General features: G+C 42.0%; 2 protein-coding genes across 6 annotated transcripts in view; one reads left to right on the plus strand and one right to left on the minus strand.

The window, feature by feature from the left end:
- Positions 1-130: 130 nt before the first annotated feature.
- On the minus strand, positions 131-4,496 carry NOPCHAP1 (NOP protein chaperone 1). Its single transcript, XM_069002964.1, has 4 exons — positions 4,398-4,496; positions 3,630-3,716; positions 2,520-2,656; positions 131-1,349 (listed from the first exon to the last, which is right to left on the minus strand). Exons 1-4 carry the CDS (start codon positions 4,465-4,467, stop codon positions 1,164-1,166), a joined length of 480 nt encoding a protein of 159 aa, XP_068859065.1. The 5' UTR covers positions 4,468-4,496; the 3' UTR covers positions 131-1,163.
- A 5,379-nt stretch (positions 4,497-9,875) lies between these two features.
- Positions 9,876-23,351, plus strand: part of SLC41A2 (solute carrier family 41 member 2) — a 67,122-nt gene continuing 53,646 nt past the window's right edge. For 3 of the 5 annotated variants that reach the window (XR_011147947.1, XR_011147948.1, XM_069002965.1), the window contains exons 1-4: positions 9,876-10,016; positions 16,257-16,982; positions 18,249-18,356; positions 23,081-23,152. Coding sequence is in view for 3 of the 5 variants with exons in the window: in XM_069002965.1 (XP_068859066.1) it covers positions 16,428-16,982; positions 18,249-18,356; positions 23,081-23,152 (735 nt within the window). In the remaining 2 variants the exon portion in view is untranslated. Of the gene's footprint in view, positions 10,017-10,480; positions 10,700-12,282; positions 12,378-16,256; positions 16,983-18,248; positions 18,357-23,080; positions 23,153-23,351 lie in introns of those variants that run through there. The other 2 variants (XM_069002968.1, XM_069002967.1) reach the window with 2 other exon arrangements.

A 23,351-nucleotide genomic window follows, 5' to 3' on the forward strand; every position in this document is an offset into this window, starting at 1 on the left:
TTATTTCTTACCGGAAATATTATAGAAACAGACATTAAAACTAGAACTTTAAGTATGGGATTCAAAATAAATTCTATAAATAACTGCAGGTTTCAAGTCAAATATTAAGTTTAATATTTGAGCAAATACAGTATAGAAAAGTTTTACTTTAATGGTGTAGAAAATAGAAAGTTCCTTTAAGAAACAGTGACATCCAGGAGCATGACAGATACTTCTGAAATGCAAACTGATCTGTGAAGTAAATGCAACAGCCCAAACCATTGTAATTAGATCAATCTGAGGTAAGTATGAATGAGACACACTGTCACAGATTCTAGTTTCACAATTGTGTCAAGCCAAATTAAGCACAGGCCAGCTGAAAGTTCACCCCTTTATCCTTCTGAAAATGACAGATGTTAACAAAGTGGAGATTGGAAATGTGGCAGGGAAACTGGGGGATGAAAAGTGTAGCTTAAAGCTATCGTGACACCACAGAGGCAGACTTGATCCTTTGAGTTTGGAAGGTATTTGCACCACATGAGCCTGTAACCTTCCCGAGCTGGTGTGGAGCTCAGTGCAGGCACACAGGGTAAGCAATCCTCTGCTGAACTCTCTCGTCATGGCTGTCCTTACCCAGGCTGGCTCAGCTAGAAATGAGCTCAGCCACTGCTCCAGTGCTCAGCAGTCACTGTCAGGAATGCAATGCAGACATACCTCTGGGGTACTTAAGGATCATGTTTAATATTGAAGATAGTGTACATAGCACTTCATAGGACATGGAATATAAAACCAAAGCTTTTTTCCTAGCTAACTCTTTCTTGCCCTTGAAGCAAAAACTTCTTCTATCAATCATCCTATAAAAAAAAAAGTCTTTCTTCAATAAAGGAACAGAACAAGAGTTTTACCTTTCAAGTGCCCCTTACGCTAGCTGTTTTCTTAGTGTAATCTACTATGAAGTCCACTTCCCTGTTATTTGATGAATCAAATCACACTTAATTCTTCAGAAATCCAGCCGCCCACAGTCATGAGTGGATTCTGAATTCTCCACCATGTAAACTATAGCATTTCACAGGATCCTGAGAGATGCTGCACTGGGAAACAAGGTGGTTTTAAGGGCCAGCTCTTCAAAGTGAGAAAACATGATTTGGTTGCTTTGGAGTTTTTTAAAGTAAAATAAAATGGCTTTACTCATTCTCTTTGCTGTCCAAAATTTCTATTTTGCCCTTTTCTCCCTTTTGTTTAGGAAACTTAATGTTGTCTATTGTCACTTCATCTGTTACAGCGTCATCTTCATCAGATTCTGAGTCATCTTCTGAAGTCAGCAACTCTTCATCTGTATCAGAATCACTCAGTTCAACTACAGCCACATTCTGGAAAAAAAAAGATCTTGGGTTAACACATTACATATACTATTTATATATATATATATATATATATGCATATATACACACACACACACTATTGCACTTCTATCACTGGAGTAAAACGTAAGGCAAACACACTAAACAGCCTGCTACCATAAGAAAAGCACAATCACAATAAAAAAGACCTCTGGGTTTTCCCAGGATTATGATGAATATCATGAAGAGATTCCTAAATATTTAAATTGCAATTTATATTGGCCTATAGCAAATCTAAGGCCATATTTATATCACTATCCAAGAAAGAACTGAGTGTATAGCTGATCTCAGATTGTCAAAATCAGGTATTTAAACTGATGAGAAGCAGGCATCAATACCACTTTTCAGTAAAAAATTTAATTGAAATCATTTAGTGCATATGGGGTCATGACAAATACACAGATACACACACATATATATATTTATCAATATAGTTCATATCTTATAATGTAATAGTACTCAGGGCACTACAACTAGTCTAAAACAGCAAGCAGTTTAAACCACCAGTATATTTTTTGAAGTTATCTCCTATATCCACATACAGAGCCATGATTTTTGAGGTCTGTTTAGCCAGAAGGCACTTGGCTGGATCATGCACATATATCACCTTTCTTATATAAGCATGTGGCTGCAGCACTTCAATTAAAACCAGAAAGAAAATATTTATGTGACTGTAAATAAATAGACAAATACCAGCAACAAAGGATCAAAACAACACTAACAACTTTTTTAAACCCAAGATCTAGTCAGTCCTAAAAATAATGACAGAGCAGAGCTGAAAGCCAGTTATTACATTTACACTAAAGCCTTCTGTTAAGCCTTACATTGTCCAGCTGCTAAACCAAATTACCTATGAGACATTTAAAATACAATTTGTGACTTTTGATTCAGAGTTGTTGATTCAAAAGCATGTCTTATTCTGTTCTTACACTACTTTATCCCCAGTGATTAAATTCTGCAAGTATGAAAACCAGGATGTAAATTTCAACCAAATAAGCATCCTTATTATATATAAGTTTTGAATTAGCAGATCACAGACTATGGTAAAGACTTCACTTTATCTATCATATTACTCATTCTAAGATCGAGGAGTTATTTTAATCCCATCTAAATTTACATTGAAATAAAAAACGTATTTACCATTTCTATAACTTTTTCTGTTTCACTGTCTAGATGTTCAATATCAAACTGCTGAGCTGGTGCTGTTACCATCTTTCTCTTGAGCTCATCGTTTGCCTGGGCCATCTGTGGTAAAAAGCTCTGTACTCGGTCCAAAACTGAAAAAAAAACAATTATCACATTTATATTAAAAAGTCAAAGAGATGCCCATTAGTGTTCACATTTATACCTCAGAAATGAGCCTTTAAACAGATTCCATTTCAACTGTAATTTCCAGCCATCTACGATAATTAAGTATAGACTGAAGGTCTCAAAGAAGATGGAAAAATTAGCTGTAGCAGATGCCATGATAGACTAATGAAAGGTCAACACAATTGACTAAAGAAATTTTGAAATTAAGATGGTGGGAGAGAGATGGAAACTCCAGGCTGAAGTATAAAGCACTTATCCTCTACAGCTCAGTGGGACTTCACAAGAATTTTAAGGTAATCAATGCAATTAGGAGAATCACACTCCTATGCCTTCCATGGAGGAAGACAGTATTTTCACCTCCAGAGTTTCTTCAAATAAACTGCTCCACACATGCAGATGAGCCAAACAGTTTGCTTTCTTTGAGAAGAGGTACTATTCCAGGTGAGCTCCACAAAAGAAACAGGTATAATCTACCTTTGAAACACTGTCATCTTTGTAGAGACTTTTATCTAACAAAGAATTTGATGTAACAATCTTTTTTAATTTCAGCTCAATCACAAAGCAGAGAACAAAATAAGTTGACAGGAATCCTTTTTAAATTAAATGCTTTTATACAACAAATATATCATACTGACAAATTACTTCTAAAAAGAGGTAAGAAGCCCAAGGAACGACTCCATACTGGGAAAGAACAATCTGTCCCTAAAACTTAAGAGCTGTAATGCCTAGCATTGCAAAATCTAATTTTTGCAGCAGCAGCACTTACATGACTCACCAGTGGGACATGGAACTGTAATGGGAGGAGGATCTACCACCTGCAGACACTGAACACAAGAGCTTCTCCCTTTACCCACGCAAGGAAAGCACTGAAGCCAAAGTTCTGTCACAAATGTTACCTACTACTTGACACAGTTACAGTACAAGCTCCTCCTTACTTACCACTGCTCCTTGGCAATTTAACCGTCTGTAAAGTTGTGGTCTTGTTGCTGCTACATTTTGAATTGATCAGCAAAATGTCTTCCAGCCCTGCAAACAAACAAATAAGTATTGCAGTGCTTAAGCTGATAAGTTCTCCGTAATTGTCATCTGCTTTTGGAAGAAATACTGTGCTACACGGGCCACGGCTCTCACCCTGCAGGTCACCTCTTACACGCTCAAGTTTAAGCTAAAGCTCCTTAAGCTGTTTTTGAGCCAAAGATTGATTAACCGAGAGTTATAACGCGTAGAAAAACTACCTGTAACACCCCACAGCAAGGCGTGGTGCGGTGGGAGCCGAGGCGTGCCAGCCGCACCGATTTAAATCCCTCCCCTCATCCGCGTGGTGCCAATGGCCTCCGCGAACTGAGGGCAGCAGCAGCGCCGTAAAACCCAAACGATGCCAGGGAATTCGGCATTAATTAGCCACATCAATCCTTATGACCACCAACGAAGCCTTCCTCCCGGTATCATTAATTAAAGCGAAGCGTTCTTTTAAACTTTTTTTTCTGGTCTTATAAAAACGTTGTTACGACTGCCCATCGTTTAACGTGGATTCCCCCGCTTATTTACTTCGCATTACCACAGCCCTGCCCGGGAAAGCAGCCCTTCAGTGCACGCGGGATGCAATCACGAGTGGATCACCAGCAGCCCGGCGGCCTGACGAACCGCTCCCTCGGGCTGCCTGCCCGAGCCGAGCCCCCGCTCGCTGGTGGCCGGTGCCGGACTCACCTGGTCGGCGCCCCACGTCCAGCAGCTCCCGGGAGGCTGCCGGCCCCGCCGCACCGCCGGGCCCCGCCATGCGCCCGCCGGCACGGAAGTGGAGCGGCCCACGCCCTAGGCGGCGGCGCGGGGCGCGCCCCCTACCGGGCGGGAGGAGCTCGGCGGCGTGAGGGGCCGGCACTGCCGCCCGCAGCCGGGACAGCGCGCCGCGGAGACCGTCATGAAACGATTTAAACCTTCTGAAATCCAACAAGGGCAACTGCAGGGCCCTGCGCCTGGGGAGGAATAACCCCGGTCCAGGATGGGGGCCGGCCTGCTGGGAAGCAGCTCTTCTCTGCGGAGAAGGACCTGGGGGTCCTGGTGGACAACGAGCTGTCCATGAGCCAGCAGCGAGCCCTGGGGGCAAGGAGGTCAGTGGGGTCCTGGGGTGCGTTAGGAAGATCATTGCCAGCAGGTCAAGGTTGGTGATCCTGCTCCGCTGCTCAGCCCTGGTGAGGCACCTCTGGAGTGCTGTGTCCAGTTCTGCGTGCCTCAATACGAGAGGGACGTGGAGCAGGTCCAGCAGAGGCAACAACGATGATTAAGAGACGGAAGCATCTTTTTAAAAGGAAAGGCTGAGAGAGCTGGAGGCCTGTTCAACCTCAAGAAGAGATGACTGAGAGGAGACCTCGTCAATGTACATAAGTAAAGGGAGAGTGACAAGAGGATGGAGCCAGGCTCTGCTCAGTGGTGCCAAGCAATAGGACAAGAGACAACGGGCAGAAACTGATGCACAGGAAGTTCCACCTGAACATGAGGAAGAAATTCTTTACTGTGCAGGTGACCACATGTTGCAGTGGGGATACTGCAACACGCCTATATCAAACCAGGAGTCCCGTGGAAAAGAAATATATACGGACGGATTCTTGCTAGATGTTTCAGAGATGTTTATTTCCCCAGCCACATGGCCGGGACTCTGCCGAGGGACTCTTACAGTCAGGACCCGAGCTCCTTTTGCCCGCGCAGGGGAACACAAACCAACCAATGGGGAATGAGGCCGACCAGGGGCAGGGAAACCCCGTGCCTCCCTCAGGGCTACATGGCGGGGAGGGACCCCAACATTTCACCCGTTTTATTTTAATAAAAGGAGAATGAAGACAACTGGATAACCATAACAAGAACTGTTTCAAAACAAAACAAGCCACCCTCCTGAGTCTTTAAATGTCCAAACAGATTCTGTGGAACATCTTAGGGCTGACAGAAGGGAGACAGAACTCTCTGGACATGCCTGTGGGGAAACTGAGGCAGGAGAGGGTTCAATCTCTTCCCTCCCCCTTTTCATCCCCCCATCGGCATCGGAGAGGAATTGCAGGGAAATGGAATTGTATAAGGAAGCCATGGGGTGAAAAACGGATTAGGAATAAACTGGGGGTAATAGGACATAGGGTAAAAGGGAAAGGTGGGATTAGGAAAGGGAGACTGTAGGGGGGGTTTACAATGGAGATATTGTCTAACATGACTACGATTTTTTGCATATATACTGCCTTTTACAGGAACACCATCAGGCCCAGTGACCTGCGATGCTTGTAACCCTTTTCTACCTTGTATGATTTTGAATTCCACCACCTCTCCATCTCCCAAGCTTGGGATGCATTTTTCAGGGTTATTCTTTTTAATAGCAGTTCTATGCACGAATATGTCTTGCTGGTTATCACATCTTGTTATAAAACCATAATTTTGTTTAACATTATACCATTTCACTGTCCCTAAGATCTTAGCTACTATGGTCTTTTCCTTTTTCCGAGTGGCTGCTGTTTTCTGTCTCGCTGTGTCTTTGCTCTCTCTTTCGGTCGCTCCCGTGTTGGAACTGTGGGGGCTGCTGGTTCTGGCGCGCTTTTCCCGGGGTCGCGTTCGGGGCCGCGTGGGCCGGGCCGGGCCGCGCCGCTCCGTTCTCCGTGCGTCACCTCCTCTGGTCGCAGCTGCGTTGCCACTGCCAGGCGCTGCATCTCGGCCAGGCCCCCAAGCGATGACCCCCCCGCACTCTGCTCCAGCGCGCGTTTCGGCTGGGCACGGCTCCGCTCCGCCGCCGCCAGCCGCCGCCCGCGCGCCGCCCCTCTCGTTCGGGCGCTCTCGGGGCTCGCTCCACCACGCGCTGTGCGGGGCCGGGCGGGCACTGCCGGGCCACGCCACTCCTGCCGCGCCTCGCTCCGCCACCGGCACTGCGGCCTGCGTGGCTCCGCCCGCGCACGGGAACCGTCTCGCTGCTGCTCGCAGAGCGCTCGGTGCACGTGGCCGAGGCCGCACGGTCCCTGAGCCAGGCTTCCCTTCGCCAGGACACAGCTGACATTGCTCAACAGTCTCGGTTATTAAATAATATTCACGAAAATATTCTTCCATCGGCATATATTTTGACTCAAATATTAACTGGGTCCAAACGGTCTTCCAAAAGCTCTTGGTAAGAATTAGATCCCAAGAAACATAGAAAAAGTCCTTAAACAACCATGCCAGGAAGTGTTTCAGTTCTTTCTGAGCTTGAATCAAGCTAAAATTTACAAATCGTTGTTCAAGAATCATTTTAAGTTTAAGATAAATGTCCATATGCAGCTCTGAAAGCCAAGAGTCTTCCCACAGTTCCTCCATAGTTTAGATATGGAATAGCAAAACAAAACCAAGAAGAGGAATCCAAAGTTTCCAGGGTTTACTCACACAAATCAGTTGCTTAGGGATCAGGGATCATTCTGCCCTCAAATCTCCACCATTATGTTACAGTGGGGATACTGCAACATGCCTATATCAAACCAGGAGTCCCGTGGAAAAGAAACATATACGGACAGATTCTTGCTAGATGTTTCAGAGATGTTCATTTCCCCAGCCACATGGCCGGGCTCTGCCGAGGGACTCTTACAGTCAGGACCCGAGCTCCTTTTGCCCGCGCAGGGGAACACAAACCAACCCATGGGGAACGAGGCTGAGCAGGGGCAGGGAAACCCCGTGCCTCCCTCAGGGCTCCCAGGGCTACATGGCGGGGGGAGGAGACCCCAACAAGCACACACTGGAACAGGTTGCCCAGAGAGAGTGTGGAGTTTCCCATACTGGAGATATTCAAGAACTGTTTGGACAAAATTCTGTGCAAAGTGCCCAAGGACAACCCTGCTTAAGCAGGGAGGTTGGACCAGATGATCCACTATGCTCCCTTCCAACCTGACTGATTCTGTGATTTGGCACAAAAAGTCCATCCCATCACCTGGAAGAGCTATGAGCATGTGGAACCAAGCTGCCAGCAGGTAACGTCACCTGAACGCCTGCCAGTAGCTGCTTATCTCTGAAAACTCGCCCATTTTCATTTTCCGAGTTTGACAAATGAACCTAAAATTAAATATCAGAGCCTGAGGGAGTTTTAGTCATCCTTTGGAAAAGAAACTTACACAACCACCAAGTTCAGTTGACACTGGCCAACCTGTTATTCAGGATTTGTTCCTCAGTTTCTGTCCTTATCTGTCCTTATCTGTTCTGTAGCTTCTGTCCTTTCACATCTAGACAGTGTGAAAACAGCAAAAAGAAAACTGAATGGTTCATAGGAAACAAGATGGGAAGCCCAAGATGAAAATGAGAAAAAATAGTAATCAGGTAAGTGGTGTTTATAGGCTCTCATTGCAAAGAACACAGGAAAAAACCCAAAGACACAATCACCCAGATCCCAGTATCTTGGAATAAACATGAATAAGAAGCAAACCTTCTGCAAGGCCTCAAGCAAGAGACCACCCTGCTGTTTTCCTGACAGACTGGCCCAAACAAGTGTCCTGTGTCACTTCCTCAGCCCACCCACAGTGCCAGCTGCATTCCACTGAATTTGCTACCTGGTTTTCACCTTTCTATCCAACTATGCTCCAGAATTTCCATTTTCCAGAAAATCCCATTGCTAGCTTTAATGACTGAAAAATCTTGAGGGCTGAGGTTTTTGCCTTGGGCCTCAAAAGTGAGTCTTTCTGAATTTGTACACAACCCAAAATAATAGTGTGGGAACCTCAAATAATATATTTCATCCATGGGTATTATGTGATTTCCATGGAGGGTGGGGCATAATGCTGTCAAGGAACCTGTAGTAGGGACTGATGAAATGATTGCCCAAGATAACCAGACAAGCAATTAGAAAAGCCAGAAATAGCACCCTCGGGTGCTATTCCCAAACCTCAGGTTTACAGTCTAACCTGTTGACAACAAAAGCAGACGTGATCTTTATCTGATTTGTAAGGCGGCCCAACTAAGTATCCAAGCTGTGTAACACCTGAGCACACACAAAGCATGGATATATACAGTTCCTACAAGGATAGGGAAACAACAGCTCTGTAGCCCAAATCCCCAATAAATTCAGGCTTGAGACCCCTGAATTAATAGTTCCGAGCTTTGGGCTGCTTCATTCATTTAAGGTGGTATCGACTTGAGTGTTCAAGCTGATGCTGTATGCTTCACTCTTGTAGCGCAGAATGTTTTGGCCCCACTCCTGCAAATGCATTTCCCTCTGCTTAAGCTTCTGCTATTCCACACATCCCCACCGCAGCTAGCTCCAGTTTATGGCAGGTACTTGGTGATTTGCCCGTGCTATCTTTTTTTCTCTCTGTACACACGAAAAGGGATGCTATAGGCTCGTCTGCTGTCACCATCATTAAATCTTCTCTTTTCATCTTCTTTCTTCCTTTCTTCTCTTTCACCTTCCAGTTAAGGCATCCTTCACCACTTCAAAGTGTTGAGCAACAACTGAGGAATAAAACTAGTAATGATAATAAATGCACAAATTTAGCTGGCTTGACTGTTTTGATATATTAATATAAAGTGTTTCTCAGCACAGGAGTCCAGCAAGGCCTTGGCTCCATACTTAGTTAAACAGAGGCAGCTGATGTCAAGGAGTAACTCACAGACTTACACGCTGTGTGCAGGGTGTACAACCTAGGTGGGCAAGAACATGGATATTCCAACTGACCCAAACACTTAAAAAAATTGGATTCCCGAGGAAGCTGCTTTTAGCCAGCTGGCAGAAAAGAGCGGCAATGTCCTGGTAGTTGGCAGTCAGGAGTCAAACGGCGACTCCTGCTCTTGTCGCCAAGAAAGCTTCTGCGAGTGGAACCAAAGGCACCGCCACCGCCGGCTCCGCCCGGGGAGCGCCCTGGAGCCCCGCTCCCCAGCGCTTTGTCTCCCCCGGCTGCGGGGCACCGGCCGGGCCCTTGCGGAGGCAGCGAGCCGGGGGTGCAGCTTCGCCCCCCGCTACCGCCGAGGGGCGGGGGGGGGCGCAGCGGCAAGGGGACGCCGGCGGGTCCCGCAGCGGGCGGCGGGTGTCAGGCAGCGGGGGCTCGCCCCGGGGGCCGGACTGCGAGCGACCGCAGGCACGGCGCCCCGTCCCGTCCCGTCCCACGGGCGGCGCGGGGCGGCGGCGCTCGGCTCCTCCCTCCCCCGCCCGGCGGCCCGGAGCGGCCGGTGGCGGCGGCGGCTCTGCGCATCACGGGCCACATCATCGCGGGGGCCGCCCGCTTCCGCGCCTGCTCAGTGGCGGCGGCGCTCACCTAGCGCGGAGCTGTCACCGCCGCCGGGCTGCTCCCTCCCCGCCGCAGCGATGGAGCGCGACCCCGCGACGCTGCCGACACCGCTCTCGCCCAGGTGAGGGGAGGGCGCGGCCCGAGGGGGCGGCGCGGGGAGCGAGGGCAGAGGGACCGGGCGGGCCGGGAACCTGCCGCTCCGGGCCGGGGGAGGCGGCGGGGGCGTGGGCGGGAAAGTTTCCTGGCGAGTGGCGGAGCCCCCCGAGCGCCGCGCCGGCCCGCCCCGATGCCGGGGTGCCCAGGGCTGGGGGGCTCTCGGTGCCGCCCGCCTCCCGCCCCGGCCGGTGTTCCCCGGGTGCCGCGGGGCTCGCCTTCCCCGTGCTGCGGGCCCCGACGCTCCAGCCCGCCCTTGTCCCGCACCCCGCAGCCACCCCCCGGCGCCGGGCGGGCTCCGCTGCTCGCCGGCCGGGCCGATGTCCTGCGTCCGGAGCGCGGATGCTGCCTCGCGTTTGGCCGCCCGCGCCCCGGTACTCTGCGCTCCTCAGAGCCCCACAGCGGGTATTCATCATGTGCGCGTAATTATGCACTGCTCCAGGTAGCCTGGACAATGAGCCTTTTCTTTGGTTTCTCTGTGCCTGCACAAGACCTGCCCAACATTCCCAGTAGCCCCTATTCCTTGGCGCTTTTTACGTCCGTATGTGCAGGCAGTTCTGTTCCCACCTTTGCACCCATAAAAACGTGCCAGACTCTGTCACCGCAGATGCAGTGCTAGACAAGCATGAAACCTCTGCCTGAACAGCACAGGTACAGACTTCAACCATCACCTCTTCTTTGTTTACAAGCATTGTAAATTAACGTGTGATGGTACATTTATTCGCTTTCCATACTTTTCTGCCAAAACATAGGAGCTTTTTGTGATTTATTTCACTTTACTTTCTACTCTCTCATTAATTCTCTGTGAAGTTCAGGCTGTAGTTGTCTATTTCTTTACTGTCAGTGAATGTTATAATTTCTGCTGGCCCCAGCCCATTGTCCAGGGTATAGTTGTGTGTCTTCTTCACTCACATTTGAATCCAGGTTATAGACAATGAAATAATTGTTTAATCTTTAGGAAGAGTCCTAGCAATGTTTAGCAGACATGCCTAGTTACCCTCACTTTAGCAGTTCAGCAATGTGGGTAAAAAGATGAGAGCAGGTAGGATGACCTGTTCTGGCAGCATTCCCTACCTCTGCTGCCCTAAAGAGGTTGTGAAACTGGATCCATAAATACTGCAATATGCCTGGTAGACACTTCAGTAGGAAAAATAACAGCGTATCATTTTCTTTTCAAATACCTGTGTGATATTATCCACAAAAAACAATGTAAAGTCTGTATCCTGGTGCCTGAGTTAATAAGTAATTAATCTCTCCTTGGTGATGACAGTAGAGTCCTGTAATCAGGATCCCAAAGACTAGTTAGGATTCATCCTGGTAAGTATGTATCGGTTACTTAATCTAGAGGACTGCATTATCTCTTACATTTCATACTTTCTGACCTGCTTTTGGTGGGCTGAAGGTTGTGATTTGCGTGGTATTTTTCATGCTGGTATTCCATTTGGGTCATTTTACAACCAACCACATTTCACAGCCTTGCTGCTGTGTTTTGACTCTGTTTTGGTCTCTTCTGGATGAGTTGCCTTAAAAGTGCAGTCAAACCAAGTCTTTTTCTCACATCTGCTTTGCTCTTTCTTGGGCCCAAAATCGAAAGCTGCCGTGTTCAGGAAGTGGAATGCAGCAGTCTCAAAGTTGTCTGAAAACTGAGCCTGGGGCTGGCAGGTCTTACTGTCAAGAAGGCATCTGAAGGTTTTTTAATCTGTTTTTTCCCCCTTGTCATTTGTTTCTTTTGCTGTTAATTTAACCAGCAACTGCCATACAATAAACAGTTTACTTCATAATACTTAAAAATGGTATGTAATGGTCTTATATCTGCCTTGCATGCAACATTTGTTAATTTTTAGCATGTTTTACACTCTTTAACACTCAATATCTGGTATAAGTAATCTTGTACTTAGTGGTTTCCGGATTCTATGTAATGGTTAATGATAATACCACCTGTTTACTCTCTGTAATGCTGAGGTGATATGATGTAGCTTTCCCTTTCTGCTGATATGCCCACTACACTAATGTAAATGATTAGCCATGGCTATGATAAGGGTATCAGTGTGATACTGACACTTGTATGTATACACAACACAATAGTATAGAAGAAGCTATGCAGATCCCTGTATCACCTATATTCTGAACTTCAAGAATGCCCCCAAAACCTCACATTTCCATCTTTACAGAATGTCAGAATTGCTGAGGTCAGAAGGAATCTCAGGAAATTTTCTATTCAGCCACCTCTGCTCAGTAGGGTCAAGAAGAACAGATTGCTTGGGGCCTTGTCCAGTTTGGTTTCAAATATCACCAAGGATGAAGTCTCCAGGACCTGTTTGAACCAGTGGTAAAAACCCCCAGCTTTTTCTTATGTTTCAATGCCATTTCCAGTGTTTCAATTTGTGCCTGCTCCCTCTCATCTTTTCGGTGAGAAGAGTCTGGCTTCATCTCTGAAGACACAAAAAGAGTCTTTCAAGCTGGGAATAATCCAGTTTCATCTTTGCTTATTATGGCAAAATATTAAAGTTCAGTGTTTCATTAGCGTTTCTTATTACTTTCCTGAATCCCTTTCCAAGACTTGTTCTTGTCCTGAGAGGCATTTCTCAGACAGGCATGTTTACACAATTGTATTTTATTGTGGACTGCCTAGAAGTGCAGTGCAAAGATTATTATTGCTTTAAAAGACCACCTGTAAAAAAATGTTGGCAACTTTTAGGAAAAACAGGTTTTGACTGTGGTGTTATTAGCTTTGGGTCCTGTGAAAGCCCTCAGAATTATTTAGATAGATGTTATCTTTTGGTTCTGTTAGCCAAGCTCTGAAAGAAATCAGAAATTTCCCTAGACCTAGACTTTGATAAGTATTTGTTTTAGCCTGTCATAATGTTGACGCAACAGAAATTTCATGCTTGGTTCTTCCTCCTTCCTGTTTTTTTAAAGGGTCTTAAAAGGTCACGGTGATTTATTGTGTTCACGCTTTAAATGAATTGTTGGCGGTCTAATATCTATCTGATCAAATTTAGCTGTAGAACCTGGTCCCTTAATCCTGCTAATGCTAGATGCCCTTTAAACCAAGGGGAAGTATGAAAGAAGCATTTTCTTTCCCATGCTCTGGAGAACAGCATTATAGGTGTGTCTAAAACAATGTGGACAATTCTTTGGGCAATAGTGAAGAGAGTTCTTTGAGCTTCTTCCTGAGAAGTTTAATTTTTTTGGTCATTTCATCTTTCTCAGATGAATCAAGCCAATCAAAGGTGAAGGATGGAAAAATGTGATAGTGATCAGGTGTTCAGTTTCATAGCTGAAGTACCTGAGATTTTTCTAAAGCAGCTTTGCATTTCCAAAAGTCAGCATCTCTCCCACCTTGTGCTCCTATTTTCTACAGCAATTACTTCTGCCTGACCATCATGTATACTGTCTCCATGTGTATTTTTTAAATTGCTGTGTGCAAGAGTTGTATTTATTCTTACAGGTAAAATTGGCTTGCTCTCTGTTGGATTGCCAGGTGTCTCATTTTTCAGGAACACATCTTCGGCAAATGGCAGGATATGGCTGTATTTCCTATTTATGTTTACAAAACTGGTTTTTTATGTTTGTGTATGCTTGCAGGACTGAGAGACAGAGAGAGGTGGGTAGTACACAGTAATTGTTATGTGCTATAAAATGTATGAAGGAAAAGAACAAAATTAAAAGTAAGTACTTATGAAACAATAAGGAAGAGGGAATTATTATTTTCATAGTTTGGGCATAGCTCATTATTTTGTCTGTAAGGACAAAGACAAGGTGCCCTTTCATTTCATATATAATATGCCAGATATGATAAATCTGAAGCTGCTTCCTGACTTCTCAAAGCATCTTTGTCTGTCTCTCTTTTTTTTTTTTTCAGTACTTCATCTTTTTCTGTAACCTCTAGATTATATGTCAAGAAACCAGAACCACTTATCTCCTCTTCCTACAAAGACTGGGAGAGGTATTTTTGAGATTTTAACTGCCTTTTCTTCATATGAATTACTCGAGCAGAGCTTGCTTCTTTAGCTCCCATATCTTTTCTAGACAACAACAACAACATAGGCATTTTTCTTGTTAACGATAAAGCTTCTGGGGAAGTTCTTGTTGTTCCTTAGAACAACATGAGCAACAAGGGTTGCTGCATCTTGTAGGTACAAAAAACCCCCCTGAAAATACAGTAATTATTAACAGCCTGTAACGTAGGGTGAAAATATTGCATCAGATGACATTTAGAAAATTATTTTTGCTGGAACAGGTTTTTAGAAATCAATAGTTACATTTAGAAGGGTTTGTAGTTATGTTCTCTCTGTCTGCTCTGAAGGAGCAATTACTCTTCAATCTATACTATACTATACTATACTATACTATACTATACTATACTATACTATACTATACTATACTATACTATACTTTTCCAACCTAAACAATTTTATGACTCTACATTTTTCAGTTTATCTTCTTAAATTCTCCTTTTCCAGAATTTATCATTAAGTTCACATTTTGTCATTCTAAGTCTTTGTGGTTGGAAAAATAGAAATGGCTGCCATCCAAACTGCTTTGTACTATTTCAACAGTTACCCATCCATGCTGGCCTCTTCCTCCATTTGGAACGTGACCACCAAATCATTTTTCTGTTCCCCCTTTTTTTCTCTTTTAGGTACAATTCCTATTTGTTAATACTTTCTTATATTAAATGAAACCACAATCTTATCAAAGGATTTGTTTCTTAAAAAAAACCAAAATATGAAACTGAAAAGGAGACCAATCCATATGTTACACAAGATATGGATAATTAACCCAAATATTTTTGGCCAGAGTTCCAGAGCAATGAATAATTTCTGTGAGTCACTGGTCTAGCACTCTGGTGATGCGACTGGAGGACATATGGGAGAAACTGCAATGAGAGCCAGACTCTGCCTTGTTAAAGCTGTCAGAAAATTTTCTCAGTGCATTTTCCTGGGAGTGAAATGAAGTCCTTCAATTTCTTCTTCTTGTTCTGTCTTTCTGTAGCACTTAACAGAGCACCGTTTTCACCTGTGGTTAGAGCTGCTCCGGGATAGCAGCAAAGATTGTTTTGTTATTCCTAATTAAAGTGTATGGAAACCAGAATTGAGGCCTAGGAGTTTTTTATGTACTGAAACTAAAAGGTTCACTGTAGCACAATCTGCTACAGGGCAGCAAAAGATATTGCAGGAATCTTGGTTATTTAAATTCCTCCGTCGGTCTTGTGGCAAAAAAATTGCAGTTTCTTGCAAAACTTGGCTTCTTTCTAGATCAAGCCATAAATTCCATTGTCCCTTTTAAAATACTTGTTTCTTGGTCAGAGCTCCCTTGGATAAAGCAAGTGGTAGAGGGAAAATCATCATGTTGCTTCTGCGTCATCTCTTCACTCAAAAAGCCCAAATCAAATAGTTCTATGAGCAGCAGGAATTTTGAATGTGACTTGCTCTGGCCATAGAGGAGTGAGTTATCCTAGGTAATGTTTGAAGGTGCCTAACAGCAAAGGCACAAACTTGGTTCTCTTACAAGGCTATTAGTTGCTAAAAGCTTTGACATCTCCACTCACTGTAAAGTCTATCTAAAATTGCTGTAGAAATACTGGAGCACTTAAAAGCATTGAAACAGATGGAAGCAAAGTATAGGAATCATAACATAAAAAATGATCATAGGATCATCCTCCTATGATTATAGCAGGCTGAACTTCTTAGGAAATGCAGATTAAAAGTCCTCCAGCTCTAGAATATTTTCATTTCCTGCAGCCTGTATAAGGTTTCCACAACTTCGCATTGATACAAAGTCATGTGGAATTGTGTTATCCTACATCATGTTGGTGCAGTCTCCCTGACCTTTGTTTCTCTGTTTATGCTAATCATTTACTTGTATTTATGGAGTTTAGTAATAAATACCAAAGTCAGCAAAGCTTTGGGTCAAATTAGAACTGTTCTTTTAGTAAATTGCCACGGTTATCACGTGAAGATTAAAGAAAAGGAAGTTAAGTGGCTTCTGATGGAGGGAGTGTGAAATGACTTGAGACTGTCAGTATATCATTGTTTAATTTCCTACCATGATGGAAATGTCAAAGTAGAAACAACTTCACCTTAAATCACAGTAAGGAGAAAGGAGAAAAGATTGTGGTCTGAAAAATCGAACCAATATATTTTGTATTCTGTAGAGTTAAAATATTTTAAAAGTTAAATATATACTTTCTACATTTTTGCAGATTCAGTCTTGCTTATGGAATTGTTGAAGATCTGAGAGCAATGAAAAAACACTTTTCCATGCAGAAAAGGAACATTTTGGTGTAAGTGTGGTGCTTGATGACTCACCTACAAGATTTCTTGGCTGACATCTGAAGAACAAAGTGCTTTTCAACCTGTACTTCTGTAGCACTATGACTAACTGGAAAGGCAGATCTACCATCTCCAAAGCAAATAGCAAAGTCCATGACAGAGAAGGCTTTGTAAACTGGACTGTAAATCTTAATACAATTCAGTCTGATAAATTTTTGAGACTGCTTTTAAGTATGGTTCCTGTTGTTTACCAAATAAACCAAGAGGAAAAACACAAAAAGGTGAATGGTGTCTGGCAAGATGGATTGCAACCAGCAGGACAGAATTTTAATGTCAGGTCAGAACAACACACAGAGTACCATCACTTCTCAGAACCAAGCTTTCATGGTAGCAGTGGACACAGCCCATCTAGCTGTAGCCCTAAATATGATGATTTTACCAGTTATAATTACTGTGGTGGCATAGATACTTCAGAAACAGATGCCATGTTGCAGGATGACGCTCTCTCTAGTGACAGTAATGAAGATATCATCGTGGAAGGAAGAAGAAAACAACCCAAAGAATCAAGTAGTATTATGGCACTGCAGATACTCGTACCTTTTTTGCTAGCAGGATTTGGAACTGTTTCTGCTGGCATGGTTTTGGATATTGTACAGGTTGGTATTTGCTTTGGAAGACTCTTTTTTAACAGGTAGTCTGTGAGGTCTGTAGTTCTAACGTGACATTGTAGATGTCTGCAATATTGAGGTGTAATTAGGTCTGCACGTGGTTCTGCTACTATCAATGCCTTATTAAAAAGGTTTGAAATAACCACAGTATTTAAACAGAAATACAATACAGAAATTAATCTGTGTGGATTTTCCCCCCTTTTGTTTGGTTTTGTTTCATTCAGCTTTAGGGATTTCTTTAGCTACACTTAAAGAGTTTACAAAGTTAATTAAAATAGGAGCAAGAGATGACAGTCTTTGTCACTCAAAATCTTGAGAGAGTCAAGGAAGCTTGAACTTCAATCAGTTGCAATGAAAAGACACTTCATTACCTCAAGGAAAAGGAAAATAAAATTTGACATACAAACTTTACTGCTTGTGGGCTATTTGACACCAGTCTGGTGCTTTGTTCGTGTACATCTTACCAATTTATTCTTTGTAGAGATGCTTTAATTGAATCATTTTATTTTCATTAAATTAATCATTTAAATGATTGCAAATTCCTCAATAAAAAGACAATTTACAGCTTTGTTAGTTTAGTTAAAATTGGTAAATGATGATGAATTAAATGCATGCGTTGACAAGACATACAAAGAAGCACAGCGCTTTGGTGCTGAGAACTTGGTGCACAAAAAATTAAGAGTTTTCTTCTAAAAGTCTGGGTTTTGGAAAGCTGTGCTCTTGTAAATTTCACACTTAAAGGTAAAAGAATAAAGACAAGCTTTTTTTACTTACAGGCTCTGTTAATATGACAATTGATAAAGACAAGCTTTTTTTACTTACAGGCTCTGTTAATATGACAATTGATTCCTTGCTGGTTTTATGTGAGGTTTCTACACAGCTGGGGGAAAAGATGAAAATATTATTGAAAATTAAGAGTAGAATTCAAGAGCAGTCATAGTATCTGGGGCTATTTTAGTCATGAAAAACAAATACTTCAAATGAATGACTTCTTTTTTTAACTATGTTTGTTTAAGGTCAGGTTTTGTATCTCTTGCTTATAGTCTTCTCATCTTTGAAGCAGTAATATGCAGTCATAAATCTGTTTTATCTAAATAGGTAACAGTTTTGACTTCAGACTTTTAGGTCTAATATAAAACGATTACATTTCTTTTTAGCTGGCTAAGTTATGATTTACAGAATTTTTTGCATACTTTGTGGATGGTTTAAAGAGAACTTTTCAATTAAATGTTTCCCACTATATCCTTTGTATAGCATTGGGATGTGTTCAAGAATGTTACTGAAGTCTTTATCTTGGTTCCTGCACTTCTTGGTCTCAAAGGAAATTTGGAAATGACCTTGGCATCCAGGCTGTCAACTGCTGTAAGTAACTTTCTCCTCTTTTTTACTCTTCAGATACATGCTTAAAAGATTTCAAAAAGGAAAAGAAATCTTTGAGGCAAAGGTACTTTTTGTTTATGAATTAATCTGGCTGTTATGGGGCAGTTTAAGTCTGTTATTAAGTTGGCAAAGTTAAAAAGGTGACCCTTGTCTCCATACATTCAAACTTCACTTCTTAAGTCTCTTCCTACTCATCATTCAGAACAGATAAAGTAGATTTTTGAGATTTACAGGTGTATTGTGTAAGGTTGAGAGATCTCTTTGACCTTGAGGGATTTTGAATAGTCTAAGAAAACATTTTTCTAAAGACCATATGTTTGGCACCAAAATTTTGATCAAACTGCAGGAAACTTTTTTTTTAGCTTTCTGGCTAAATAGATTTATTTATTTTTGTTGTGCTGAGGTTGTATTGGGTTTTTTTTTGTGTCTGCTTATTTTTTGTGTGTGTCAACACTGTAATGTAGCAGTAACTAAGTTTTTTCTGTGTGTTCTTTCTCATGTATTTCTTATAGCTGTTTTTTACATTTCAGGGGATATTCTACCTCTTCATTTTTCTGGTCTAAGTAAGCCAGATTGCCTTCTTGTATATCTTTTGTGTGTGTGTGAATAACCAGTGATTAGATCAGTCTAATAATGTGGCTAGACTATTTCTGAAAGCTGCACTGGGTATCTCTAAGACTGCCTAATGCAGTGCTTCAGTTCTCCAGCAAGGTCCCTACTCTCTGCCTCTTCCTACTTGAATGAATTTTTCTAGTATGTCTGGTCAAAGGTGTACATAATTCCAGATGAGATTTTACTATGTCTTTGTAGAATATTGCTCTTGAAACTTTCTAGGGTTTTATGTACTTACTTGCCTAGAAGGGTCAGGTCTAGACCTCTCAGTCACTTTGTGATCAATGACTGTCCTATTATTCATGCTTTTGTTCATTTCCAGCTGTCACTCCCATCTTCTGGCAGAAATATTATTAGTCTATAAGTGCATGACCTTGCATTTCTACTGTTGAATTTTATGTTTTTGCTGCTGTAACCCTCAAGGACATTCAGTTTTTGTATGGTACTACAATGCTTTGTATTGACAAGGTCTGCCAGTGTTCTGTCATTAATAAATGTCATTGCCACATTATACTGAGTTGTTGCCTGAATGCATGCTGTGATGGACGTAGCCTTGGCAGTCCTATGAAGGTTTGCTTGTGTCATGCCCATTACAGAAATTGATTATTTTCATACATAAGAATTGACATGTTCTATTGTATCTCTATCAATGTCATCCTTAGCCATTCAGTCTTGTTTTCTGTTTGATTGCTCTTACTTTTCTGAGTATTCTTACAGTTTCTTAACAGCATTTTGTGTTTAAACTTTACTGCCTTTACTGTCAGGCATGAATGCTTTTTTCTATTAGTTTACCTTTTGATTTTTGTTGACATGTTGTTTAATTTGTTTCTGACTAGTACAATTTGTAGCCTGAGGATTAAAAATGATTGTATTGCATAGTGAAAGATATACCAAGTCCAAGATGTACCAGTACCTTACTGAAGGCTTAAGAGAAAGAAGGTCAGAATATGCTTCACCACTTCTGCTTCCGTTAATGGGATCTTTAATTCTTGGTCTCAGTTGAGCTTATGACCTTTGCCAGATCACAAATTCAGAACTTGTCTGAGTCAGTCCATTGCTGAATTCCCAGCCCTCACCAGTGCCATCACATTTGTGAACATCACAGATCTCAGGGGACGTTTGGAAAAGGGTCACGCAGACCCTTTTTCTGCACTGTGACTCCTGACCTTGGTTCTTACTATCCATCAACTCTTACCAAAACAGGAGCCAATCCCCCTCTCATGCACACAGATGAAGGACACTGGAGTTTCCACAACATAGGCTGCATGTCCAGTGGGTAAACCAAAGTTGGCATCATGAGTTTCAGGCCACTCTCCCCAGCCCAAAATGGCACTCTTAAGAATATCCCAGCAGCAGTGATAACATGATCTGTACATTAGGGATGCACTGAATGTATTCTTCAACATGTAGATATCTCAAATGTGGTTTTTCAGAGGCAGTTTGGCCATTTGAACCCCAAGCTCTACCAAGATTCAAACAATTCAATACTGAGAAGGCTTAGTTTGAGGAGTGTTACCAGTGCCTCTTACCAGTGTCATTAAGCCTCACCAAGACATAAATCAGCTGATGCTTCAGACATTTTTATTCAAGCATGCCATGAAGGCTTCCTGTCATCCCAGACCAGAAATTGTCATAGGTCTGCCTTGGCTAAATCTGGCTGCCCACCAGGCATTTGTTTTTAAAGTAAATGCAAGACTGTGCCCCTGTGACCAGCTTTACCTTTTGAAGAGGAAATTTCTGACATGAGTTCAGCATTGCAGTTAATTCATGCCCTGCTTGCTCACTTAGCTTATAATTGCATCTGAATTTGCAGACACGTCTGTGCTATTTGGGCTGTAAACTAATTATCTTTACTTTATTTTTAGTTATGTGGTCAGTCAAAGAGTAGTGTCTTCTTAGCAAGTTTCTTACCCATAGTACATCTGGTTTCAAGTGTTGTCTGGTCACTTTCATTCATCTTGTTGCCCAAATTTCTCCTTTAGCTGCTTCTCACTGATCACTCACACTTTCCCATCCACTTTAGAATCAGTTATTTCACTAAATCTGCCTCAGGGCATACTTCACTTTGGTGTTAGTGTAAACTCTCCATATCCTGGCAATCTTACTGCCTACTGTTTTTAAAACATTAGTTTTTATCCCACCAGAAGTTACTTCATATGTAGAATACAGACAACAAAGAGCAAAAAGGTGCTTCTGGAGATTTATCTCGGTAAGCCCTTCTCCCTGTGCCCACTGCTGTGCTGGCATAACTGTGGGAGGTGCCCTGAGGTCAACTGTCCATTCAAGCACAATACTTATATTGTGGTTTGTGTCCTTCAGTTCTTCAGCTTTGTTCTGTTCTCTGGGTCATTTTCATTGTCTCAATTCACACTGCTGTCCTTTCTCTCTATTCCTGTTTCATTTTTAAAGACCAACAACAAAAAAATACCCCAAAAAATGACCCATAACCAACCCCAAAACACTACTTATTCAGTCCTGTGAACTTGTGCAGACTCTTGTTCTGGCTGTGTGTTATCAGGGTTAGGCATTAGCAGTGTGATTTTACAAACCTTTTGTTTAGGTCCATCTATTTCACAGTGTCACAATAAACTTGATCCCAGTTTGTGGAAATCTGCAGCTGCAAGGAGTCGTCCTGCTCTTTTTCCCTTCCAAACCCTGAGAGCACTTGTGCATGGTTGCATGGTTGGATGTAATGGATCAGATCATTTTATAGCAGATAACCCCATTTTGCTCCCTGGAAAAAGTGTTTTCCATCAAACCAGCAGATTTATGTTGCTGTGAACTTTCTCATGGAGCTGGTGGATCTGGTTCAAGAAAGAAAATGCAAATATGTAGGTGACAGAAGGGGAAGGAAGAGCTGTGGCATTTGGCAGTAGCTCACCTTTAGGCCAGATTACTTTTTAAAAGTAATACTGTTAGCAATTACTGTTAGTAATACTTAGCAAGATTACTTTTTAAAACAGTAATACTGTTAAATAATACTGTTAATTTTTTTGGATACTTTTCCAAAACTTTTTCAAAGGAGAGAAAAAGTGAAACCCTGCCATTTTGTTCATTGAGCATTTATATACTTAAGAAGGATGCAGAGGAGATCATTATCAGCAGTTCCTGAAACAACTGCTTTTCTATTTAAACTTAATGGATGTATTTGCAGAGCTTTGACTGTAGTTTGAACATTATAAAATATTTATAATGTGATTGAGATAAAGTGTCTTATTCTATTTCTGTTTTTAAATTAGCATTTGTTTTAATACTTTGTTCCTTGCAAGTCACTACTATCACAAAATGAAACAAAATGGAAAGAAATTGAATTGAAATCTACTGAAAAGAAATTATCAAAAGATTAAAAATATAAGCATGAAGTCCTTCTGTTTTTTGAGAAGTATGTTATCTTATAAATTGGTATTGTATGGGAAAATCCACTAAAATTTATGCTCAACACGTAAAAAATTATAAGTCTGTTATCTCAAAAAGAAAGTTATTTTAAACACAGTCATACTGCAGTGGTTTGTATTGTTCATCAGATCTTGTCCTCTAACTAAAAAAAAAAGGCAAAAGTAAGAAATATATTATAAGTATATATACATACATATATGTACTTTTAAATTTCTTAGAATAACTTATTTGCTATCTTTCAGCTACTACCTTAAAACTGGACTTACATCATTTATAGCATCTTAGATCTCTAGCTGTATTGCATAAATGAAAAGTTAGAATGCTAAACAGTATTAGATTTTAGCATTTTTTATTTTCAGATTTTAAGCACCATAGAAACAAGCTCAGTCTAAAGGGATCTTCCAGCCACTGATCTAATCCCTGGTGGTGCTGGGACATTCCAGGCATGTAGGTGGCTGGTATATCTTGCAGAGCAAGCTAATGTTAAACAAGTTACTATGTAAAACTGCATCAAGTTTAGCTGCTTTTGGAAAGATACTGTAAGTATGATTTAAAATCAAAAGCAATGTTTGACTTTTTAAAAATATAGCTTGTTTTTAATCAAAATGTTTTACTTCATTAGCTGGATTATTTGTGCTTATTTTCAAATAATACCATTTTTAACCCAAATGTCTAAATTTCTTTTCTAATTTTGATAGGTAAATATTGGAAAAATGGATTCTCCCATTGAGAAATGGAACCTAATAATTGGCAATTTGGCCTTAAAGCAGGTAAATATAATGGGTTTATTTGATTAATTCTTGCAAGTGAGGGAAGTTATTGAAAAAGTTTAATCACAAACATTGGTAAGTATGGAGATGAACAGTGCCAATGGGAAACTAGCTCTACTACACTGGCTCTTCTCTAAAAAAATGTGAGCTTATATTTATTAGAAGAAGATGTAAAGTCTTATTTTTGACTGTACCAAGG

This window comes from Aphelocoma coerulescens, chromosome 1A, assembly GCF_041296385.1.
Source record: "Aphelocoma coerulescens isolate FSJ_1873_10779 chromosome 1A, UR_Acoe_1.0, whole genome shotgun sequence".
Classification (NCBI taxonomy): domain Eukaryota; kingdom Metazoa; phylum Chordata; class Aves; order Passeriformes; family Corvidae; genus Aphelocoma; species Aphelocoma coerulescens.